This window comes from Radiomyces spectabilis, assembly GCF_025331425.1.
Source record: "Radiomyces spectabilis strain NRRL 2753 chromosome Unknown BYT42scaffold_7, whole genome shotgun sequence".
Lineage (NCBI taxonomy): Eukaryota > Fungi > Mucoromycota > Mucoromycetes > Mucorales > Radiomycetaceae > Radiomyces > Radiomyces spectabilis.
The window spans coordinates 842,687-861,464 of NW_026251932.1; the positions used below are offsets into that span (position 1 = coordinate 842,687).

The 18,778-nt window shown below is 44.2% G+C and overlaps 5 protein-coding genes across 5 annotated transcripts; 3 read left to right on the top strand and 2 right to left on the bottom strand.

Moving 5' to 3' along the window:
* Positions 1–609: 609 nt before the first annotated feature.
* BYT42DRAFT_614357 (uncharacterized protein) lies at positions 610–2,290 on the top strand (the record flags this gene model as incomplete). The annotated part of the gene is made up of 2 exons (XM_051571853.1): positions 610–1,375; positions 1,443–2,290. The coding sequence occupies 2 exons, from the start codon at positions 610–612 to the stop codon at positions 2,288–2,290; spliced, it is 1,614 nt and encodes a 537-aa protein (XP_051423016.1).
* Positions 2,291–7,204: 4,914 nt separating this feature from the next.
* On the top strand, positions 7,205–7,968 carry BYT42DRAFT_571258 (uncharacterized protein). Its single transcript, XM_051568477.1, has one exon. The coding sequence runs from the start codon at positions 7,303–7,305 to the stop codon at positions 7,657–7,659; it is 357 nt and encodes a 118-aa protein (XP_051423017.1). The 5' UTR covers positions 7,205–7,302; the 3' UTR covers positions 7,660–7,968.
* Positions 7,969–8,561: 593 nt separating this feature from the next.
* BYT42DRAFT_571260 (uncharacterized protein) lies at positions 8,562–10,509 on the top strand. The gene is made up of 6 exons (XM_051568478.1): positions 8,562–9,032; positions 9,108–9,305; positions 9,394–9,559; positions 9,639–9,859; positions 9,931–10,059; positions 10,118–10,509. Exons 1-6 carry the CDS (start codon positions 8,781–8,783, stop codon positions 10,343–10,345), a joined length of 1,194 nt encoding a protein of 397 aa, XP_051423018.1. The 5' UTR covers positions 8,562–8,780; the 3' UTR covers positions 10,346–10,509.
* Positions 10,510–10,639: 130 nt separating this feature from the next.
* On the bottom strand, positions 10,640–12,117 carry BYT42DRAFT_614360 (transcriptional regulator of RNA polII, SAGA, subunit-domain-containing protein; the record flags this gene model as incomplete). Its single annotated transcript, XM_051571854.1, has 5 exons — positions 10,640–11,029; positions 11,106–11,275; positions 11,338–11,443; positions 11,527–11,750; positions 11,844–12,117. 5 exons carry the CDS (start codon positions 12,115–12,117, stop codon positions 10,640–10,642), a joined length of 1,164 nt encoding a protein of 387 aa, XP_051423019.1.
* Positions 12,118–12,824: 707 nt separating this feature from the next.
* Positions 12,825–16,971, bottom strand: BYT42DRAFT_571266 (cytochrome P450; the record flags this gene model as incomplete). The annotated part of the gene is made up of 5 exons (XM_051568479.1): positions 12,825–14,353; positions 14,446–15,115; positions 15,192–16,149; positions 16,241–16,511; positions 16,597–16,971. Coding segments are annotated over 5 exons (3,691 nt in total), but the record flags the coding sequence as incomplete, so codon positions are not given.
* Between the last annotated feature and the right edge of the window lie 1,807 nt (positions 16,972–18,778).

The following is an 18,778-nucleotide window of genomic DNA, read 5'->3' on the forward strand; positions in this document are numbered from 1 at the left end:
TAGTCACCGATCGCCTTGGAAAATGCTAGAAAGAATCTATCCAATAAAAACTGCTTGGTGGAGGGACCTGAATTTTTTTTTTTTTCGCATTGCCAGCCGACGTTGAACACTCAGCAGTAACAAATCACTACTGCTAAAAAATGATAGTAGATCTGCGGTTCTCGATAATTGATCTCTTCATTGATCTTATGGTTTTAGGCTATGCCTAACGGATAACGGAGAATTTACCATGGCAATTTTGTATCAACACTGAACCCTTGTATAACTTTTTAAGCAGCTGTGACCAGAACATTTGAATTAGATTGTTCGTACTACCGTCAAATGATATGCGATGATATAAAGGTAAAATTTGAATGATCTTACAACGACTTGCATAGAAGACAATCAAAAGAATCCAAAGGAGCCACGTACAATGGGAAATGCTTTTTTCTGTGCCCTGAACAACCTCGATACGGCGAATGACACATGTGGGCTTTGTTTTTTTTACATTTCCAATTGTTTCATTATTGAAACACAGCGTTAGGCGACATCACATGTCTGTGGACTGCTTTCATCGACAGAAACGGTCATCCCTCCTTCCTCAAAAGCCTGTGTGTTCTGGTGGGCATGATGAATAACACTAACACCAATATCAATGCCAACAGTGAAGAGTCGTCGTCCACCACAGATCCTAGTGACCTCTTCAACCTAGGCTACTCGTTCAATCTCAGCGACGGGTTTAAACCGAATTTCAACGATCAGTCGTTTCTTGGATCCGAAGGCATCCCCCATGACTTTTTTCAATTTGTCACGGATGCATCATCGTCCGCGCCCGTTGCTGACATCAGCCAAGTACCACCCACCACCAATACAGACCCCTACGTTGAAAGTGACGGCGAAAAAAAGCCAGAATCCAGAGCAAGTTCTGTAAGCAATTCGGTGACCAATAGCGGATTTTCGCCCGCGGCTTCGCTGGAGAGACCCATGGCCATGCCGTCAAGGACATCGTCGGTACTGGCTGGACAAAAGCGACGAAGAGTTTCCGAGGACTGGCAAGACCAGGCCGTGTTCACCCTGGTGGTGGGCGGAAGAATCTTCCGCGTGAGCTGGGAATCGTTGAAAAGTGACGGACCCAATAATTTCTTCACCAACTACTTTAGAAAGCAAAAGACCACGCGCACCATGTACATTGATCGTGACGCCGATATATTTGCCATCATTATTCAGCATTTACGTGGCTATCATGTTCGGCCTCGAGACGACCTTCAAAACTGCGCCTTATTAAAGGATGCACAATACTACGGCCTCAAACGATTAACGAAAATTCTGCAGGAATTCCTCTATATCAATGTCGGCGGACGGCCCTTCCGACTGTCATGGGAGCTATTACGGAAAAGTAATGTGTCACTCCATGGCATTGAATTTTTATCTCCATGGATTTATTAATCGCGGTTTGGTTACAGATGGACCTCATAATTTCTTTACGGGACCACTCATGCATTCCCTGTTTGATCCGCACGGCACCGGCGTGGAAGCTCCGCCGATTTATATTGACCGCGATCCTGACAACTTTGAAGCGATTATCAACCATTTGCGTGGTTACACAATCTATATCAAGGACGAAATGCACCGCAAGAATCTGTTGAAAGATGCGAGCTATTACGCTTTACGTGGACTCATGGAGAAATTGCTGACGGCACGCAAGACGGTGGACGGTTTTGGCGAACAAGGCAGTCCCGAAGTGCTACTGTTACTTCAGGATGTGCGCGTGCGTAATTTGCTGCCTACCAAAGCCGAGGAAAAGGGATTTGCGCTCAACGTCTCCCCACAAGCCATGGGACCGCATGACTGGGGAATGGCCCAGTTGCAATACAAGCGCGAAGAATCGCCCCATGCTTTGCTGGTGCAGATGTCCGATTTTTGCATGCAGATCCACTATACGACGGGTTTTATGGCCACGGTGGACATGGGTGAAGCCGATCAACAAAAACTGAAAAGTATCGCACAAACGGTCAAGGCAGCAGGCGGCGTCAATCAACGCATCTATTTGGACGAAGCGTGCGCCATCACGGTGGATGATCGAGAAATTAGACAACTGGGGGATCTGGTCAACTATGAAGATATCCAATCGAATTGGGAACCGTGTACAAAATGCTCGACCAGCTGCCAACTGTTGAAGCTTATTTTACGGCGAGGCATGATGTCAGTCCACATTGTAGACGAGATGGTGACATTGTGTGCGGTGCGCCTAGAAGCCATAAGCTCCAGGTTACGACTGAATCAAAAACGGGAATTTCTGCCTGGCTCTTAATCCCGGGGAGTGGATTAGCTCTGGGATGCCCTCATCTTTATTTATTTGAGCAGAACGTGTATCTATGGGTTTTTCCTACGTATTATCGCTAAAACAAAACTAAAACCCAATCAGTAAATAACACCGTTTTTCTTGGAAGAGGAAACAGAGCTGAGAAAAATTGTGAATTCGATAATTGTTCGATTACAGTCGCCTGATTTAACAATACTGATCGATTTTTTAATTTAACAAGCCGTACACCCGCTGTGCAATGGATGCCGCCTGCCACCGGAGGCCGCCCTCTTACATTGAGCGACTTTCGTCAGACAAAAAGCCTAACGCATACACGGCATAACCTGGGCGAGAACTCTTGACGGAACTTCGGTATATTAATGACAACCTTATGGCATACGTTGCAACGTGATTTGTTTCTGAACACGCGCAGGGCAGCACTGGTTTCCCCCCCCCCCCCCCCTCAGTTCCATCCCGCCCAGGCTATGATAGATCTAGAAAGATGTGTGGGTATGTTGGGTATTTAAAAAAATGAGTTAGTAAGCTCTTTGATTGATTCAAATTTTCGTCAAGATATTTTACCTTTGTTATTTGAGTTTGCAATAGCCATTGATCGCTTGACACAACTTGGATTATATGACATTGAAAAAATTTGAATTAGTATACGTTCATTACATCATAGCAAAGGAAAAGAAATTGGACTTGCCTTTGAACCAAATGGTGTACCGGAAAAAAAAAGATGAATACGGAACACAGGTAAGCTTCTTTTCGATGCGGAAAATAAAATTGCTTCCAGGGACAGTTAAGCGATGGATCGGTGGTGTCAGCTTGAGCAGGCAAAAAACATTGACGTGGCCAGAAGTGACGGTAACTTCGAGTTGGATTCCAAATATCGAGAGTCCCCAAGTCTGTTTTGCCGGAGCAAAATCGATGGTAGACCACTCCACGCTTACCTTTTTGAGGATGATGGTCGATTTAACCAAGTTAGATACACGGGATAAGAATGGTCTGGATGATGGATGCGGATGGGATCTTGATACAATGATAGTGAGGGTTTATCAAGCAAACAGAAAGAGAGAGAGAAAATCAAAAGAAAAAAGATAAGATTGAAGACAAAAATATATGGTTTTCCATGGATGAAACAATAGTCACCCCACTGATGCATGAATTCATAGATCGAAGCACGTCTGCTTATGTATTATTCGATTCATTGAAAATTGAAAGAGAATGAAAGGACATATACAGTATAAATGACAGTATAACTGACATAAAAAAACAACAAATCGAATAATGCTACAAAAGTTAGAACGCCAGTCATATCATCAACCACCTTTCTTCAAAAAGAGCTCTACTCACATTTTTATTTGGAAGACGACATGCTCTGTTTGACCACAACTGGCGCAAACGGCACCTTGCTGCTGATTGTTTCGCCTATTACCGTGGAAGTGGGTAGCGAGGCATGGTTGAAAGATAAAAAAAAAAGGTTTAACAGGTCCTGATAACTTAGTGTAGATCATGTGATTTACAAAATCGCTAATTTCCAAAGATTTTAATTATGTAGACTAGTAGCGCGTGTGATCTTGAAGATCACAAAGTTTGGTTCTTTGGATGTGTAGTTTGTTGTTACTCTGATGCTAGTGGGAATAGTAGCTGATTAAAGATGCGTTTGGAATGGGATGCTCCATTTGCAATATTCAGAACTCCGCACTCGAATTTGTGTATCCAAAGGTCATGGTGTTCTCTTAACTCTAATCTTTTGTCAATAAGCGGTTGATTTTTCGGTAAGATTTAGTTGATGTGCGCATAAATCTTTGCGTATTCAATGGACAACAGAGTAGTACAGTCTCCTTTTCTTTTTTCCCGGGGGTCTTGCCCCCCCTGACCTACCGCCACATAGTGATCATTTTCTTCATCCACGACAGAGGAACAACAATATGTACACAAAGTTAGGAACAGAAATAGTCAGGCATCGTATAATATTAAATGGAGAGACAAAATAGATAACAGAAAAAATCGTACTTGGGGAAACATAGCATAAGGATAAAATCAAAAGGAACATAAGGACGAAAAGCATACAGTAAAACATAAAGGTGAAGAATAACTTGAAAAATCATAGCAAAGGATGAAATCAAAGGAGCATAAGACAAAATACATACAGTAAAATATAAAGGAATAATAAAAACAACAACATAAGGGTAAAGACGCCACCAGGACCATCAACAAAGAACAATCGGGCTGATTCGTTGCTTCCATGCGTGACACTCTGGAGAATTGCGTGGTATACGGCATGTTGATAACGGTTTAGGTACTCGTGTGTTTGGGGAACATTGGCAGCGTCTGCGATGAGATCGAATTGTTCTCTTACCAGTCTGGGCTGACGGCGAAGTGTGCTTCTGCCAATTTCTTGGCGATCAGGAAGAACAAAGCGATCGTAACTCAGCAGTGAACTCGATTGGCGGTTCAGATGCTCTTCAATGCCCAGCAAAGCGCGATCGTACACGATTTGGGGCGGCTCAATTTTGATGATCATTGTCTTGATTTTGATTGCTCCAAAAAGGTTAAATAGTCTTCTGCCAAATGCTGGCGGAACTGCATCCAAAGCGCAAACGGGTCAGGAGCCTGACATATTCTGTCATTGCCGGCATGATACATTGCTGCTGCAGCACGATCGTGGTCCTTGTAAACATACTTGTACAGGTATTTGACGCTTTCCAGAGAAGTACAGATTTCGACGTTAATGTGAGCGTTATATCTTGCACAGAGGTATCGATTGTGGGGAACAACCCATCTATGTCCAACTGGACATGGTTCTTGACCACAAAATCACCATTGTTGCGACGGCGGTATAACGGGTAACCACTGTGATCTTCGATAGTAGCTTCATTGAAGGAGCGCGGGTAACGCTTTTTACATGAGCCGTTTTCCATGCAGGGAGACCTCGGATGCGTTGTTCCACACGGACCGTGCACCATACATATGCTGACGGTGTCGTAGAGATCAGGAAATCTCTCTCTGTCCTGAAGTTCGGCACACACGATACGATCATAGTCATCAAGTGTTCTCGGCTTATCTTCCGGAGTAACACCAAAAGCAAATGAAGATGCAGTAAGCCTCGCTTCTAAAACTCCGCCGTGTGTACATGGGTAACGACTCTTCCCAAACATGGTTCTTCTTTAGATCTTCCATCAGAGCTTTACGCTTCATGTTATAAATTCGAGCGCAAAGGTCGGGCCGATCAACAGCTGTCTGGTTTCGTTTTAACCAATCATATATATTTTTTTTCAAAAATTACCCAATCAAAGCCGACAAATGTAGCAAAAACCCAATGTGACTGCCTTGTGGCTGAAAATTAGCGCGCATAACTCCCAAACATTTTAATAAGGTCGAGATATATATGTTTTAGATAAATTCTTGGTGGCTTCCTGTATTTATCAGACAGCAAAATGAATATCGGTATGATAGTAGCATAAATAGCAGTGTCTTTACTTCAAGGCGGCCTTCACTTGATGCCATATTGGCAGTAACCTTTTGAAGCTTCAATCGAACCAATCCTGAAAGGATTCGAAAGACCAAGCCATCAGGTTTCAAAAGCATCATCTACATTTTGACTTTAAATTTCCAAGCGCATGATTTGGTTTCTGATTCATGGGAAAAAGGGAGAGTGCTTTCACACGACATTTTCTTTCATCAAAACAACAGCCCCCGCCACCATTTTTTGTCCACAATATCGTTGAGCGCTTTGCGAGCAGAACAAAGCGCCTTTTTTTTTATTTGAATCCGAATCCTTTAAGAGGTAATTTCAGAAATGGACAAAGTATCACTTTATCATTCATGTTGACTGCGACAGGATATCGATGATCATCGATCATGGCAACTTGGCTGTATACGTATACATTTGGCTGGCTTGAAGATATGGAAGAACTGGATTGGACATCAAGGTTGGCAGCAATAATTGCAGAAATTCACACATCCCCGCGCACTGTCGGCAAGCAACGATTTTTCCCCGTGAACACCATCCTCAGCACCCTGAAAGCCCAAGAAACACAAACAGGAGAAACAAATGGAAGAAATGCAAGGGAAAAAAAAGGAAAGGCAAAGCCGTATAGCATTGAAGAAAGCATATGATAAAAAATCGTTGGTGGCTTTTCCATTTTTAGGAAGCCGGGAAACGGGAGAGCCCCCAATTTTCAGAAATCACAAAAGGATAGTCTTAATTGCATCGATTACGAGGCCATCAGAAATGGGTTGCGCGAAATCTTGGGTATGTGTTGATCAGCTAAATAAAGGCCGAGCATCAAGGCCTGCGTTATTGTCCCATTTGCATTGAAAACAGATACGTCAAAAGTTAAGTTTGCGTCGCTTATTCAAAAAATGCCATTTATCTGAATTTTCCCCGTTTTTAAGGGTCTATAACAAGCATCAGGAGAAAATAGCTGAAGCCGGAGGCAAAGGAACTCTACATTCAATCTTGGTCTGCAAAAGAATCAGCCTGCAAGACAATACGGAACCGAGCCAGATGTCGTGGCCAGTAGAAATTATGTGTCAAATTACTGAAAATCATCGCCAGTATCGCATAGGACAAAAGAGCGACCTGGAATCTTCCATCACGCTCTGCAGTAAAAGAAGACGGCTGTTGTTTGTAGTAATTAGCATTTCCAATAACTAAACATAGTCGGACCCCACACTCGCTTTGTCTGACAAATAACCTTCAGTCGAAAACTTGTATTTCAGAGGGCGCTTTCTACTGATTGGTTTTTTAGTTTCATTTTTATGCAAGATTACGGAAAAAAGTCTGTACTGTAGTACAAGGTTATGATTGGCCAAGATAAGCAGGAAAAAAAAGGTCACATGGTGATGGTCCAGTTTTGCCTGTAGTTTCCCACGAATTTCAAATGCGCTGGGAACAAAGCACTGCTTTTTACGTTTTAACAAATGTTTGCTTTTGTCACCGTCTTCTCCTTTTGAGCCGATTTTTCATCTCTTGATCTTTCCCAAATCACTTTTCTTATCTTTTTCTCAAAATGCCTTTTCGATGCAAATGCGGACGAACTTATGAGAAGCCGGATTCTTTTTCCACCCACACTTCGGCTTGTGCTCAGTTCCATTCTCGACGCATGTCTGATACAAGCGCCACTTCATCGGTGGTGCGTCAACCACCTCTTTTGCTGAATACAACTCCGTTATCTTTGACGGGATTACTGTCATCCGGCGGCTCATCTCAAACCAGCTCGCCCACGGGCGATGAAGCCTCCGCGGGCGGAAGTGATTTGTCGACTTCCATGCCGACCAATTTCTTTATGCCAACCGCTTTATCATTGCAAAATGCTTTTGAAGGAGCTAGGCGACGATCCATGTCCTATGGCTCATCATTCAAGTGAACAATACTGATTACAGATCTGCACTGGTTGCCTTTGAACAAAACCAACACAGAACTCAGAAAAATTCAGAAACAAGCAAAAAATACCCCAAGTTCATGTCAAATCCAACCATCATCTGCTTCCATCATCTTATTTCCTCCTTCTCCTCCCTTCTCTTTAGCCTTTTCATCTGTCAATAGTTTTTAGCTCAATTTTATTTGGAAAATGTCAAAATCTCCGCTCAATTTTTTTTTTCTTTACATCCCAACCAGAAAGGGAAAAAAAAGCCTATAAACATATTTTTTTCTTCAACACACAATAAACAAGCAAATGTATTCAATGTTCCATTATTGAGAATGAAAAAATGGCAAGACGGGGCCAAATTCCTGCAAGGCATGATGTAATAAGGGGATATCTGATGTAATCAAAAATTGAGGAATCAAACAAAAAAAGTCTTGTTAGTGGTTCTCGCACACAAGACTTGCTTTGATTTACATTGGCCAATCAGCAGTAAGCTTTCAGTTTGTGGCTGGTCCATTTTGCAGGCCACAGCAGGTCCATCATCCCGTCGCGGGGACCGTGTGTAAGCTTTGCAACAAATAAAAGATGGGTTCATTCTACATCACTGATGACTCCACAGACTAACTCGAACATGTGATAAGCAAACTAGAGCAGTTTTTTAGCGTTTCATGATTTTAAGAACGTTCTCAGTATCACTTCAAAGTCAGCTTGCGAATTCGCTTTTCCGGAACGCAAAATGCAGTGCCCATCAGTGGTAGAAAGTATGAGAGTTTAGATTGTCTTGGCAAATCTTTGCTCGATCGTGGTTACCTTACTCAAATGGGGTTGATAAACGCCCTTCAAAAACGACCCATGTCCCAGTATGCCAATCGAAGATAAACACCGATCCTTCTCGTCTTGCTCTTTAAAATAGTATACCCCTATATACACGCTTATCTGTAAAAATGCATGCAACATTATACTGAACAAGAGCGCTTCTATTTGAGAGACTGGGGGTGATCCCATTGAAAAAAATATTGAACGGAACCCAAGCCGCCGAACCAAAATGCGGAGATTGAAATTCCATGATGAATGAAAGTAAGGTCTTTTTTTTTTGTGGTCCAAATGTATACGTTGTTTGAATGACAGAAGCAGTGTCTTTGGGGACCTCGTTGCTTGCTGGTGATTCTTCACCGTTAGAAGTAAGCAGTATGACGGTGACAACCCAAACGATCAGTGGGACCGTTTCAATACCCTTGCCAACTCCCGATCGGCCCGCAATCTCCAGATCGTCGTCAGCTACCAAAGGCTATCCTTGTCCCTATGACGGTTGTACTAAAGTGTATAAAAAACCGTCCAAACTCCATGAGCATATTCGCGTCCACACCGGCGAGGTAAACTTTTTGAGTCCACATTTGCAAGTTCTCAAGTACTTTACTTACATTTTGAACGTCCATTTTCTTCCCCAGCGTCCATTCACTTGCCCTATTCCCGGATGCGGCAAGTCATACCGACGATCGACTCATTTGGCAGTCCATGCACGCACCCACGATCCAGAAACCACCAAAGAATATGTATGCTCGCATGAGGGATGCTCCAAATCCTTTTATACCAAACAACATCTCCAGCGACATGAACATTTGCATGTGGTACCACTGGCTTACAAGGTAAAAACCCCAAGCATGAGGAAGAAGCTGACTTGAAGTAACCTTGATACTTACACTTGGCTTTTTTGATTCTTGATCATCGCATCAGTGTACGTGGGAAGGATGTGATCTTGCGTTTGCCAAACGATTTCAGCTTCGGAATCATATGTGTACGCATACGCACCGGCGACCGTTTATGTGCGAAGTGGAAGGCTGCGATGCCAGCTTTCTCACCGGACACAAACTTTCAATCCACATGACCTCGGTTCATTCAAGTACGTGAAAATGGGAATTTTTTTTTGAGTGGGATAGATAATAGAAAACTCATTGTATACGTTTCCTTTGTATCTGCAGACGAGAAGCGATACATGTGTGGTCACCCGGGATGCTTGGTTAAGTTTAACAAATGGACCGAACTTCGTGCGCACGTCAATAGCGATCACCCTCACATTTGTCCGGAATGTAACAAGCAGTTCGATCGTCGTTCTCAGCTCCGGAAACATGTCAAGACGGTTCATGGAGAAGGCGACCCATTCGCCTGTTACTGGGAAGGTTGCAATCAGGTTTGCGCTTCGGTAAGTAGATGGGATGACCGTGAGCTTTTATCATCCATATCCATCTCATTCAACGATGATTACTGTCTTAGAAACGAAGTTTGAGTATGCATATTCGTATGGTGCATGAATCGGAAAAACACCTCCCCTGCCCGTTTGAAGGTTGTGATAAACTATTCGCATTCAAGTCTTTCTTGAAACGACACTTAAAATCGCATACGGTATGTATCTCGATCATTGTTGTTCCTTTTATGTCATCCGCGACTCATGACGGTATAGGATCCAACCATTCCTCGAAAACGTTCCCGTGAGCCCTCCAGATCGTTAGTTGAGCATCTTACTGGTTCCAATTATGCTGGCGAAGGCAGTAAACGACGCTTCGCTTGTCCTTTCGAAGATTGCAATAACAAGTATATCCGAGAGTATGATCTCGAGCGCCACTTGCGCAGTCGGGCTCACGCCGCCGATGTGGCTGAATTCATGGAGCAATCTAACGAAGCACCATGATGCCTGCCGTGATACAATCTTGCCGAAACCCTCATCTACCCGAATTCTACCATGTCTCTTTCACAACTTTTGTGTCCCCTGTTCATCCGATGCTTTACCTTTTTTTACCCTCATTTTTGTAATTTTGTCATTCTTCTGCATTGTAATAAATTTGTTTTTATGGAACTGGAACTGCGCTAGTTTTTTGCAAAGGATGAGACGTTAAAATGAGGAAAAAAAAAAGAGGGGGGGGAAAAGAAAGGTATCTACATGGTTTGTTCTTTTTGATGGATCATGGCAAATGGGATGTATGTATCAAAGATCAAATTCGTCTTCTGAGGTGGTGTCCCCCAGACCATCATCAGTGACTTCATCTTCACTGTCTGTCATGAGAGCCGTAAGCTTTTCAACATTGAGCGGATTCTCAACGAGAACAAACGGGGTGACTTGGAAAGAGAAGGCCAGATCGTGCAGGTTGAGAGATTCTGTTACAACGTTGGTATTGTCGGAAGTTGATTGATCATCGTCCGTGGAAGAGTTCATCGGAGCCAATTGTGAAGTTGTGGCTCGTGTCTGCGATCCCGTGGCAGATGCAATGTCCTTTTGAGATTCTTGTTGATCAGAAGCCGTAATCATTTGAACACCAATACATCGATTGACTCGTCGTTTGCTGATCGTGTTGGATATCGCAGACTTGATGTAACTCTGTGTTGGAACAAAGAAGAGCTTCTACTTAATACATCGTTTTCTCCCCCGTTTTTAACGCAGATGATCACCGTACCTCCATAGCAAATAACATTGCATTTACGGCGTCCTGTTCGACCCCGCCTGCCAAGCCATGTTCTAATGCAATGCTGGTCATTCGTGAGTGGAGGATGCTAGGAGACGGCAGTTCTTTGAGATCGATACACAAGGGTGCCAGTAATCCGCGTGAATAATCATTCATGTAATCTACACAGATCGTCAATGAGTCGATCGATTCGTTTGAGCTTTCTAGGTCACATTAAACTTACTTTGAGGAGGGAATTGATCCGGAGCAAACGGAAGAGTAGGTTGTTTACTGACACGGGGTTCCAGTAACTTGTCGATGAGCGGTTGTAACTTGTTTTGATCGCTTGACTGGAACGACATGGAAAGAACGACAGTTAGCAAGCAATTTTCTTCGAATGCATGAAAACCGTCCCAATGATTCAATGACTTACTTTTAGCAGCGTTTTTAATCGTTCTCGATCGACTTTACTGAGCGACATGATGTCCATTTTGAGTTTCTTTTTGCGAGGATCCATATCGTGATCGGCATCGGTGAGCGACCCGTCTCTGGCCCGTTTTCGCTTGGCCCAACCCACGACTCTGTGCTTGGAAGGAGGATATGTGTTTGTTTGCGCATTGTGAATCGTGCTCAGAATGAATGCGTTATGTAAATGAGCTAGCATGCCAACAGTTTCAGTTATTTTCTCGTTCCTTCAGGTGGGGCGAATTGTTTAGGGACTCCCCAATGCAACCACGGGATCACACCTACCATGTTTACGGCTCAAGTACAAATTGGCGTAAAAGTCGAATTCCTGTCGGTTAAGTTTTCCCATGACAAAGTCTCTGAGGGCATCCCAGTAAAGTGGGCCGTTTTCTCCCAAAGCGTCGGCCAGCTGTTGTTTAATGGCTAACACGTCTTGTCGGCCGTGATGCGTCGGATGCGAAAAGTGATTGGACCGACTATCGATCCCATGTGAATGAAGTCTGTCTGTAGATCGCATCGGTGTCACCATATTCGGGGTCGAAGTTGTTGCGCTCGCCATGAGGGAAAGAAACAATGTTCACGAAAAAGAATCCTGAAAAAAAAAATTACGCTCACAACCAAAGGGCGGCAGGTGGAGTTCAAAGGACCCACAATTCAGGAAGAATGGCGACTTTTCAAACGCCGAAAGCTTCCCACTACATAAAATTCAGCAACCAAATTTCCAGCCACCTGAATCAAATAGTAATCGTACTTCTTAACAACAATGTTTATTTATTATAAACTCGCATGATTATGCTCAGATTTTTAACCAATTTGTGCTTCATGTGGTCAGCAAGGCCATCCTCGTTACACTTGCCGCAGCTTTGCTAGTCATTCGAGGTCTTCAAGGCAAAGTCTCTACAACACCAATGGACTGATTACATTGTATCCGTAGCCCACTGACGTCCATTCCTACTCTTGCGGTCAGAAATGGCTAGATCGGGATTATTATGACTTGTCTGCTGCATACCTTGCAAGTCATCTCCAGAATGCAAAACGAAATAGAAGATAAAGTGTATGATAACAAGAAAATTGTTAGTAGTCGTATTAGTGCAAGCGAATCAACATTAAAGTTGTCAAAAAAAATGAGAAGTTTTTGGAATAACATTCGCAGTTGGGTGAATGAATAAAGCAATGTCATTTTCCGTGGCAAAAAGATACAGTTACATCAACTTGTAACTTTTAACGGAACAGATCTTATACCACTATATCTGTTACGACACGCTCTTAAGTGATAAAACTTCTAAATGAACTGATGGTTTTATTCTATATATGATACAAGTTTGATATAAAAAGAAATAGATATACAAATTATACAGTAAGTTCTATGGAAAGTGTTTTAACCCCATACATCTTCGTTGTAGCGCTTCTCGTCAATGAGTTTTTGCAAGAATTGGTTTGCTTCTTCTTCGTCTTTGGCGACACCGAAACTGACGGCCAGATTGAGGAAAGTGCGACGTACATCGCGACTCATGTGACCACTGCCACAGATATAGATGGAAGCCGGTTTGGCCGAAGGATCGGAAGGCACCAAGAGTGGCCAGATCGTAGCGGCGTTGGCCAGGATTTGATGTTGCACATACTTGATGGACGAGGGAGGCGTTTGACGCGAGAAGGCCACATACAGTTCGTTCAGGACGCCTGCTTGCTTGTATTCTTCCAGTTCTTTGGCATAGATGTAATCCTGATCGGGATGACGGCAGCCAAACAAGAGAACTGTTTCGCCGACCTCGATCTGATGCTCCTTTTGATATGCGCGTTCCTGCAAGAAACCTCGGAAAGGAGAAAAGCCTGTGCCTGCACCAATCATAATGATAGGAACCGAAGGATCGGAAGGCAAACCGAATGCATTCTTGGACGATTTAAGCGAAGCGCGGATCGCCACATCCGTTGAAGTACCCGCTAGGAAAGAAGAGGCCAGACCAGGATAGTGACGATCATTGACAACATCGTCGACCACGCCCACGGCAAGATGCGCTTGCTGACCATACTTGAGCGGCGAAGAGGCGATCGAGTAACGGCGAGGTTGCATCACATTGACCGCGGCCAAGAATTGGGCAAGATCCAATTGGTTGACCTGAGGATAAGCGCGTTGAAGGTCCAAAAGCGTGCGATGACGTTGGATAAAGAGCGGATAGCCATCCTTGTTGTCTTGATCGGGCATGGTCAATTGTTCAAAGGCATCGGCCGTCTCGGGGGCCGACAAACGAAGCTGGGCCGCGAAACAAGCGAGCATGTTGCGCGAAGGAGGAGACGAGATGTCAGCATAGTACAACAGGGCATTTCGCACAGTGCACGGGCCACGGATGCTGGCTGCCAACGAGCGAGGAGACAAACCGTCCAAGGAGGAAGGATCCACTTCAAACACTGAGTCAAGCACCCAGCCAAAGCTGAGAGCAATCGCCTCCACCAGAGCAGGATCATTCTCAGGCATCACTTCCAAATGGTCACCGGCTTCGTACAGGTGCTCGTCACCCAAAGGCGTGACACTCGCAATATCGATCTCCAGGTGACGCGTGCTGCGACCGGATCCTTGCCCTTGCAACTCCTTGTTCACCAAAATCTTGGCGTTGCACTCGCCGTTGCGGTTCTTCTTGGCGGATTCCCACTTTTCCTTGTCGTTGGGGCTGATAAAGTGGATCTGGACATTGTTGCTACGACCGGTCTTGTTCGCCGTCGCCGTCGGCACCACCGAATGGCTGTCGGATACAGCCACACCGTAATAGTTCAACGTATGCGTCCAAAAGTGAGCGCACCTATGAAGAAAAAATAAAACGTCAATTGAATTGCACTTTTGAGGTAATCCGGCTTTAGCAAAAAAAAAAAAAAAAAAAAAAAAAAAGCTTACCATTCATTGAATTCGGCATCCATATCCTTGTCGGCATTGCCTTCACCTTGAACAAAGAAGCGTTCAGCACCCAGTTCTTCCAAGCTGTTGTCGACCATAATGGGGAAATGTTGGTAAGTGCGCCAGTTCTTGTTACCGAGACCAAACACCGCATAGAGCAATCCGTTCAAAATCTTTCCGTGACCTTCTTCTTCGGTCTTGGCCTTGATAAACTTGTGGAAATGTTCAGCGGAATCCGGAGGTTGCCCGTTGTAGGTGGCAGTGCAAATGACGACCAGTTCGCGTGCATCATTTTTGCCTTGACCGCCCGTGTACTTTCCGTTCTTCAGTACCTCCCATTTATCCATTTCGCACAACGTCACGTTCTTGAACCCGAAATTGCGAGCTTGACTGGCCAGCTGCGACGCGTAATCTTGGGCAGTACCTGTCTGTGTACCGAACAAGAAGGTCACCGATGGCAATTCAATGCTACCCGAGTGCGGCACGGTCGCCATCGTAGGCATGGTAGGTGCAGGCGTGGCTGGTGAAGTGGCAGATTCGGCTGATTTGGTCATCACCGGTGCAGACGCATGAGGCTCAGGCAAGTCTGTACGGGGAAGAATATGCATCTGCAAATTCAATGGTTTGGTGGTAGCCATCTTGGGATCAAAAGGCATAGGATGTGGACCATCTATTGATCAGCAGCAAACATCAGTGACCCTGAATCAATCAAGACATATTTGTTTTTTTATGCCAAGTGAACTTACCATAAGTGAACTTGAAACGATGCAACATCATGGCCAAAACCGTCTTGGCTTCTTGCAGAGCAAAGGCCATACCAATGCAGGCACGTGGACCGGTACTGAAAGGCAACCAGGCAAAGCGCGATCGCTTCTGTTCTTCTTCGGGGGTCCATCGATCAGGGTCGAAACGGGTGGGATCAGGGTAAATGTCGGCACGGTAATGCATAGCGTAAACGTTGATCTGGACGGTATTGTCGGCCTTGACCTTGTAACCACCGGGAACAATGCAATCTTTTGTGCAGTACTTGTTCAATGCGCGAACGGGAGAATATTTACGGAGGGTTTCCTTCAACACTTGATGCATGTACTTGAGACCGCTGATCTGTTCATGAGTAGGCAAGGTATCGTGGGTGATGCCGTTGTCGACAATTTCTTGCAGCACCTTGGCCTCCACGTCGGGGTTATGCGACAGTTCATACAGTGTCCAAGCCAGAGTATTAGCGGTAGTATCGTGGCCTGCAATCAAAAAGGTCACGACCTGATCACGAATATTTTCATCGGACAATCCCAGGTCGTTCTCATCGCGTGCGTTCAACATAAAGCCAAGCAAGTCCTTGTTGATGTCGTGGGCTTCCGGGCTGGCTTTGCGTTCCTGAATCACTCGGTCGACGGTCTCATGCATCAATTCAACGGATCGATCGAAACGACGGTTGGCTTCGGTGGGTAAATGTTTCATGAATTGAGCTTGCTGGACTCGGGTGACCACGCGTTGCAGACAATATCCCATGGCTTCGATAAAAGGATGGACCGGAGCATCGCGCTTGTCCAGCAGATGGAAGTCGTAGCCAAAACCAACACGACCGATGGTCTCAAACGTGAGATTAGTCGTCCATTCAATAATTTCCACTGGTTCACTAGGATCAAAGGTTTCCAACAACTTGATGGTCTGTTGAGCAATAAGACCCATTTCCACTTGATATGCCTGCAATATCACGAGTTGGAAAACAAGACAGCACAATTAGATCTCCTGTTGTCCAAAAATCATGAGATTCCATCTCTTCCATTCACGGTACCTTGATAGCACGAGGACTGAAGGCCGGCATCAACAATTTATGCGCCAGTTTCCAATCCATCTCGTCCGTGTCAGTGGTAAACAGACCCTGACGACCAAAAGCTTTGACTTCAGATAGAGGGGTCACACTGACTTTCTTTGTAAAGTATTCGGATTCCTTGACACAAATTTCGGCAATTGCAGGGTCGTTGGTACCAATGATTTTTCGACCCAAAAGCGTCACTTCGACCAGAGGTCCATACTTTTCAAACTGCTTCACCCAGCCTTCGGTACTAGAAAAATCGCGATTCACCCAGTTCAGTATCAAATATGGGAGGATGCAAAAAAAAAAAAAGCGAGGCGATTTCATGCACTTACATATTAGGCAGCAGATCGTATAAATTTCCAACAAACGGCAGCTTGGCTGGGCCTGGGATAATTTCTTTGATGTGATTTCGTACGTCCACGTAGACGACTTGTTGTTGGGATAACTCTCCAATGCCATCGAGAAGACGATCGTGGCTGTCGAGAAGTAAGATATCGTCCAAGGCGCCTACGATCGATAACTTTTCCGCCACCAAGCCGCGGATGGTATCGAGATTGGCCCCGGTGCCAAAACGGATGATTCGTCCTTCGTCTTCAAGGTTTTCAGCCCCTTTCAGGGCTACAATAAGTGATATTGTTTGAGAAGTCATGATAAAGTGAATAAATAATAATACAAGTGAATTTTTGTGGAGTTTTCCATTATGCATGGCTCAGGTATATATATCATGGCCACCTGTTTTAGCCGCTAAAACAAATTAGCCTTTCGGAGACAAATGTTTAATCTTGCAAATCGAAAACCTTTTCTGCTTGGAATCGAGGCTGTCTGTGCCATGACTGGTCAGTTCAACCCCCAAAAAGCCCCATGATGGACTCTGCAAAAAAATATATCAGATGCCTAATGCATGTTACATATAACACCCTACGCTTGTTAATGAAGAAAAATGGATTGAAGCGGTCCACGCAAGGGAAAATGGAATCCGGTTCGCAAATTCGGAACAACCGTTCCAATTTCTGTCATAAAAGCTGAACAATTCAAATTTGTCATGAGAATAATTGAATGTCCGCCTACACCCAAATCTAAATTTAAGTAGAGCCCTATTGATGAGAAACAGCCTTGCACGTGTGGCCGGCGGACATTTGCCTTTTATAGAAATTCCAGGATTTCCTTCTTGGATTCGCAGTCTTGTCGTGGAAAAATCGCTGTCATGGCTGCCGTTTCATTGTTGCTTGCAAATGAGACTGGAGAAGAAAAGAAACACAGTTTGATCTCCGTTTCGCGGCTAAATCCGTGGATACGACAAATAGCAAAGTTCTAAAGACGCGCTAAAGCTGTATAGATTTTCCTAACAGCCGTTAAAACCATCCCAAGGGTTCTTGGTTGAGCCGCTAGCAAATGGGCCGGAATATCATCAAACCCAAAAAAAAAATTGAAGCCACTCGTTTACCTTTTACCAAGGAAACTTGATGAACACGGTTGCGCAAAAACAAGGCCATGTTTCTTTGCCATGTTGTAGACCCCGTTAGAACTCATCGTTAATTGACTTTGCAACTGCTCAAAAATGGAATACGTCTTTCAGTGACATCCTATGTTTATTGGAGATGATTTTTTTAAATGTTTTGTCGTGCTATTGAGCTTCGAATTCATAATCACTGCACACAGCCCGCTGGTGCGCTGTATCCATAATAAAAATACAATCATTGAACTGACATCGTGGGCGCCTTCAATCGTGTTGGTCATTTAGGCTGATTAGTCCGTGTTGACAACAAGGTATGCTGGGAGGGAAGAAGGGGATACATTGCATTTTCAGAGGAGCAGTGGTGGTACAAGATGGGTCCGTCATCAGGTTGGCAGTCGAAAGCACATTAAGCGAGTGAAACACGATCGAGATCGAGGAAAAAATAGCTGACATCGGATTTAACGATAGGAATGTTTACTCCATCTGGTATAGACCGAATCAAGATCGATCGAGCGTTGTGAATAAGAAAAAAAAAAGGAGAAACACGCCTTTTTCTCATCGACTGTTGATCATCTAAGCAAAGCGAGCTTATTGAATTGAATGTTTTGCGCGTCCTTTTTTTGTCATGTTACAACATGCATGCTCAATAATTTTCTTTTTTGGATCGGAACTTTGAAACATGCTTCATGGGTTATGTGGGTGTAGTCAAAAAAGAATGGGTTCAAAGGATAAGAGATCGGTCCCGCAGCAGAACCAGACACCAGAATTCCGGAAATGACACAATGGCGTTTTGCTAATGTCGATGGGTAGCGTAGTTTGAATGGCCATCCCTCATGTTAGTTTGAATTTCTTTCTTGTTGGACAATAAACCTAAATCCCAACTCCTTTTTTTTTTAATTATCCGTGCATCCTAACCTGCTAGGTGATTAGGCTCGATTGACACGGTTCATCGGACGTCGCCTGATGACGAAAAATAAATACAAACAAGAGAGTTGATCATCGTCGAATTCAATCGGGATTTGAGGGAACAATGGCTGGAAAAACATTTAAGAAATGAA

Coding starts and splice junctions, on each gene's coding strand:
- BYT42DRAFT_571258 (XM_051568477.1), top strand. CDS start 7,303: ATGCCTTTTCGATGCAAATGCGGACGAACTTATGAGAAGCCGGATTCT.
- BYT42DRAFT_571260 (XM_051568478.1), top strand. CDS start 8,781: ATGACAGAAGCAGTGTCTTTGGGGACCTCGTTGCTTGCTGGTGATTCT. Junction 9,033..9,107: donor TTCGCGTCCACACCGGCGAG/GTAAACTTTTTG, acceptor TTTCTTCCCCAG/CGTCCATTCACTTGCCCTAT. Junction 9,860..9,930: donor GCAATCAGGTTTGCGCTTCG/GTAAGTAGATGG, acceptor TTACTGTCTTAG/AAACGAAGTTTGAGTATGCA.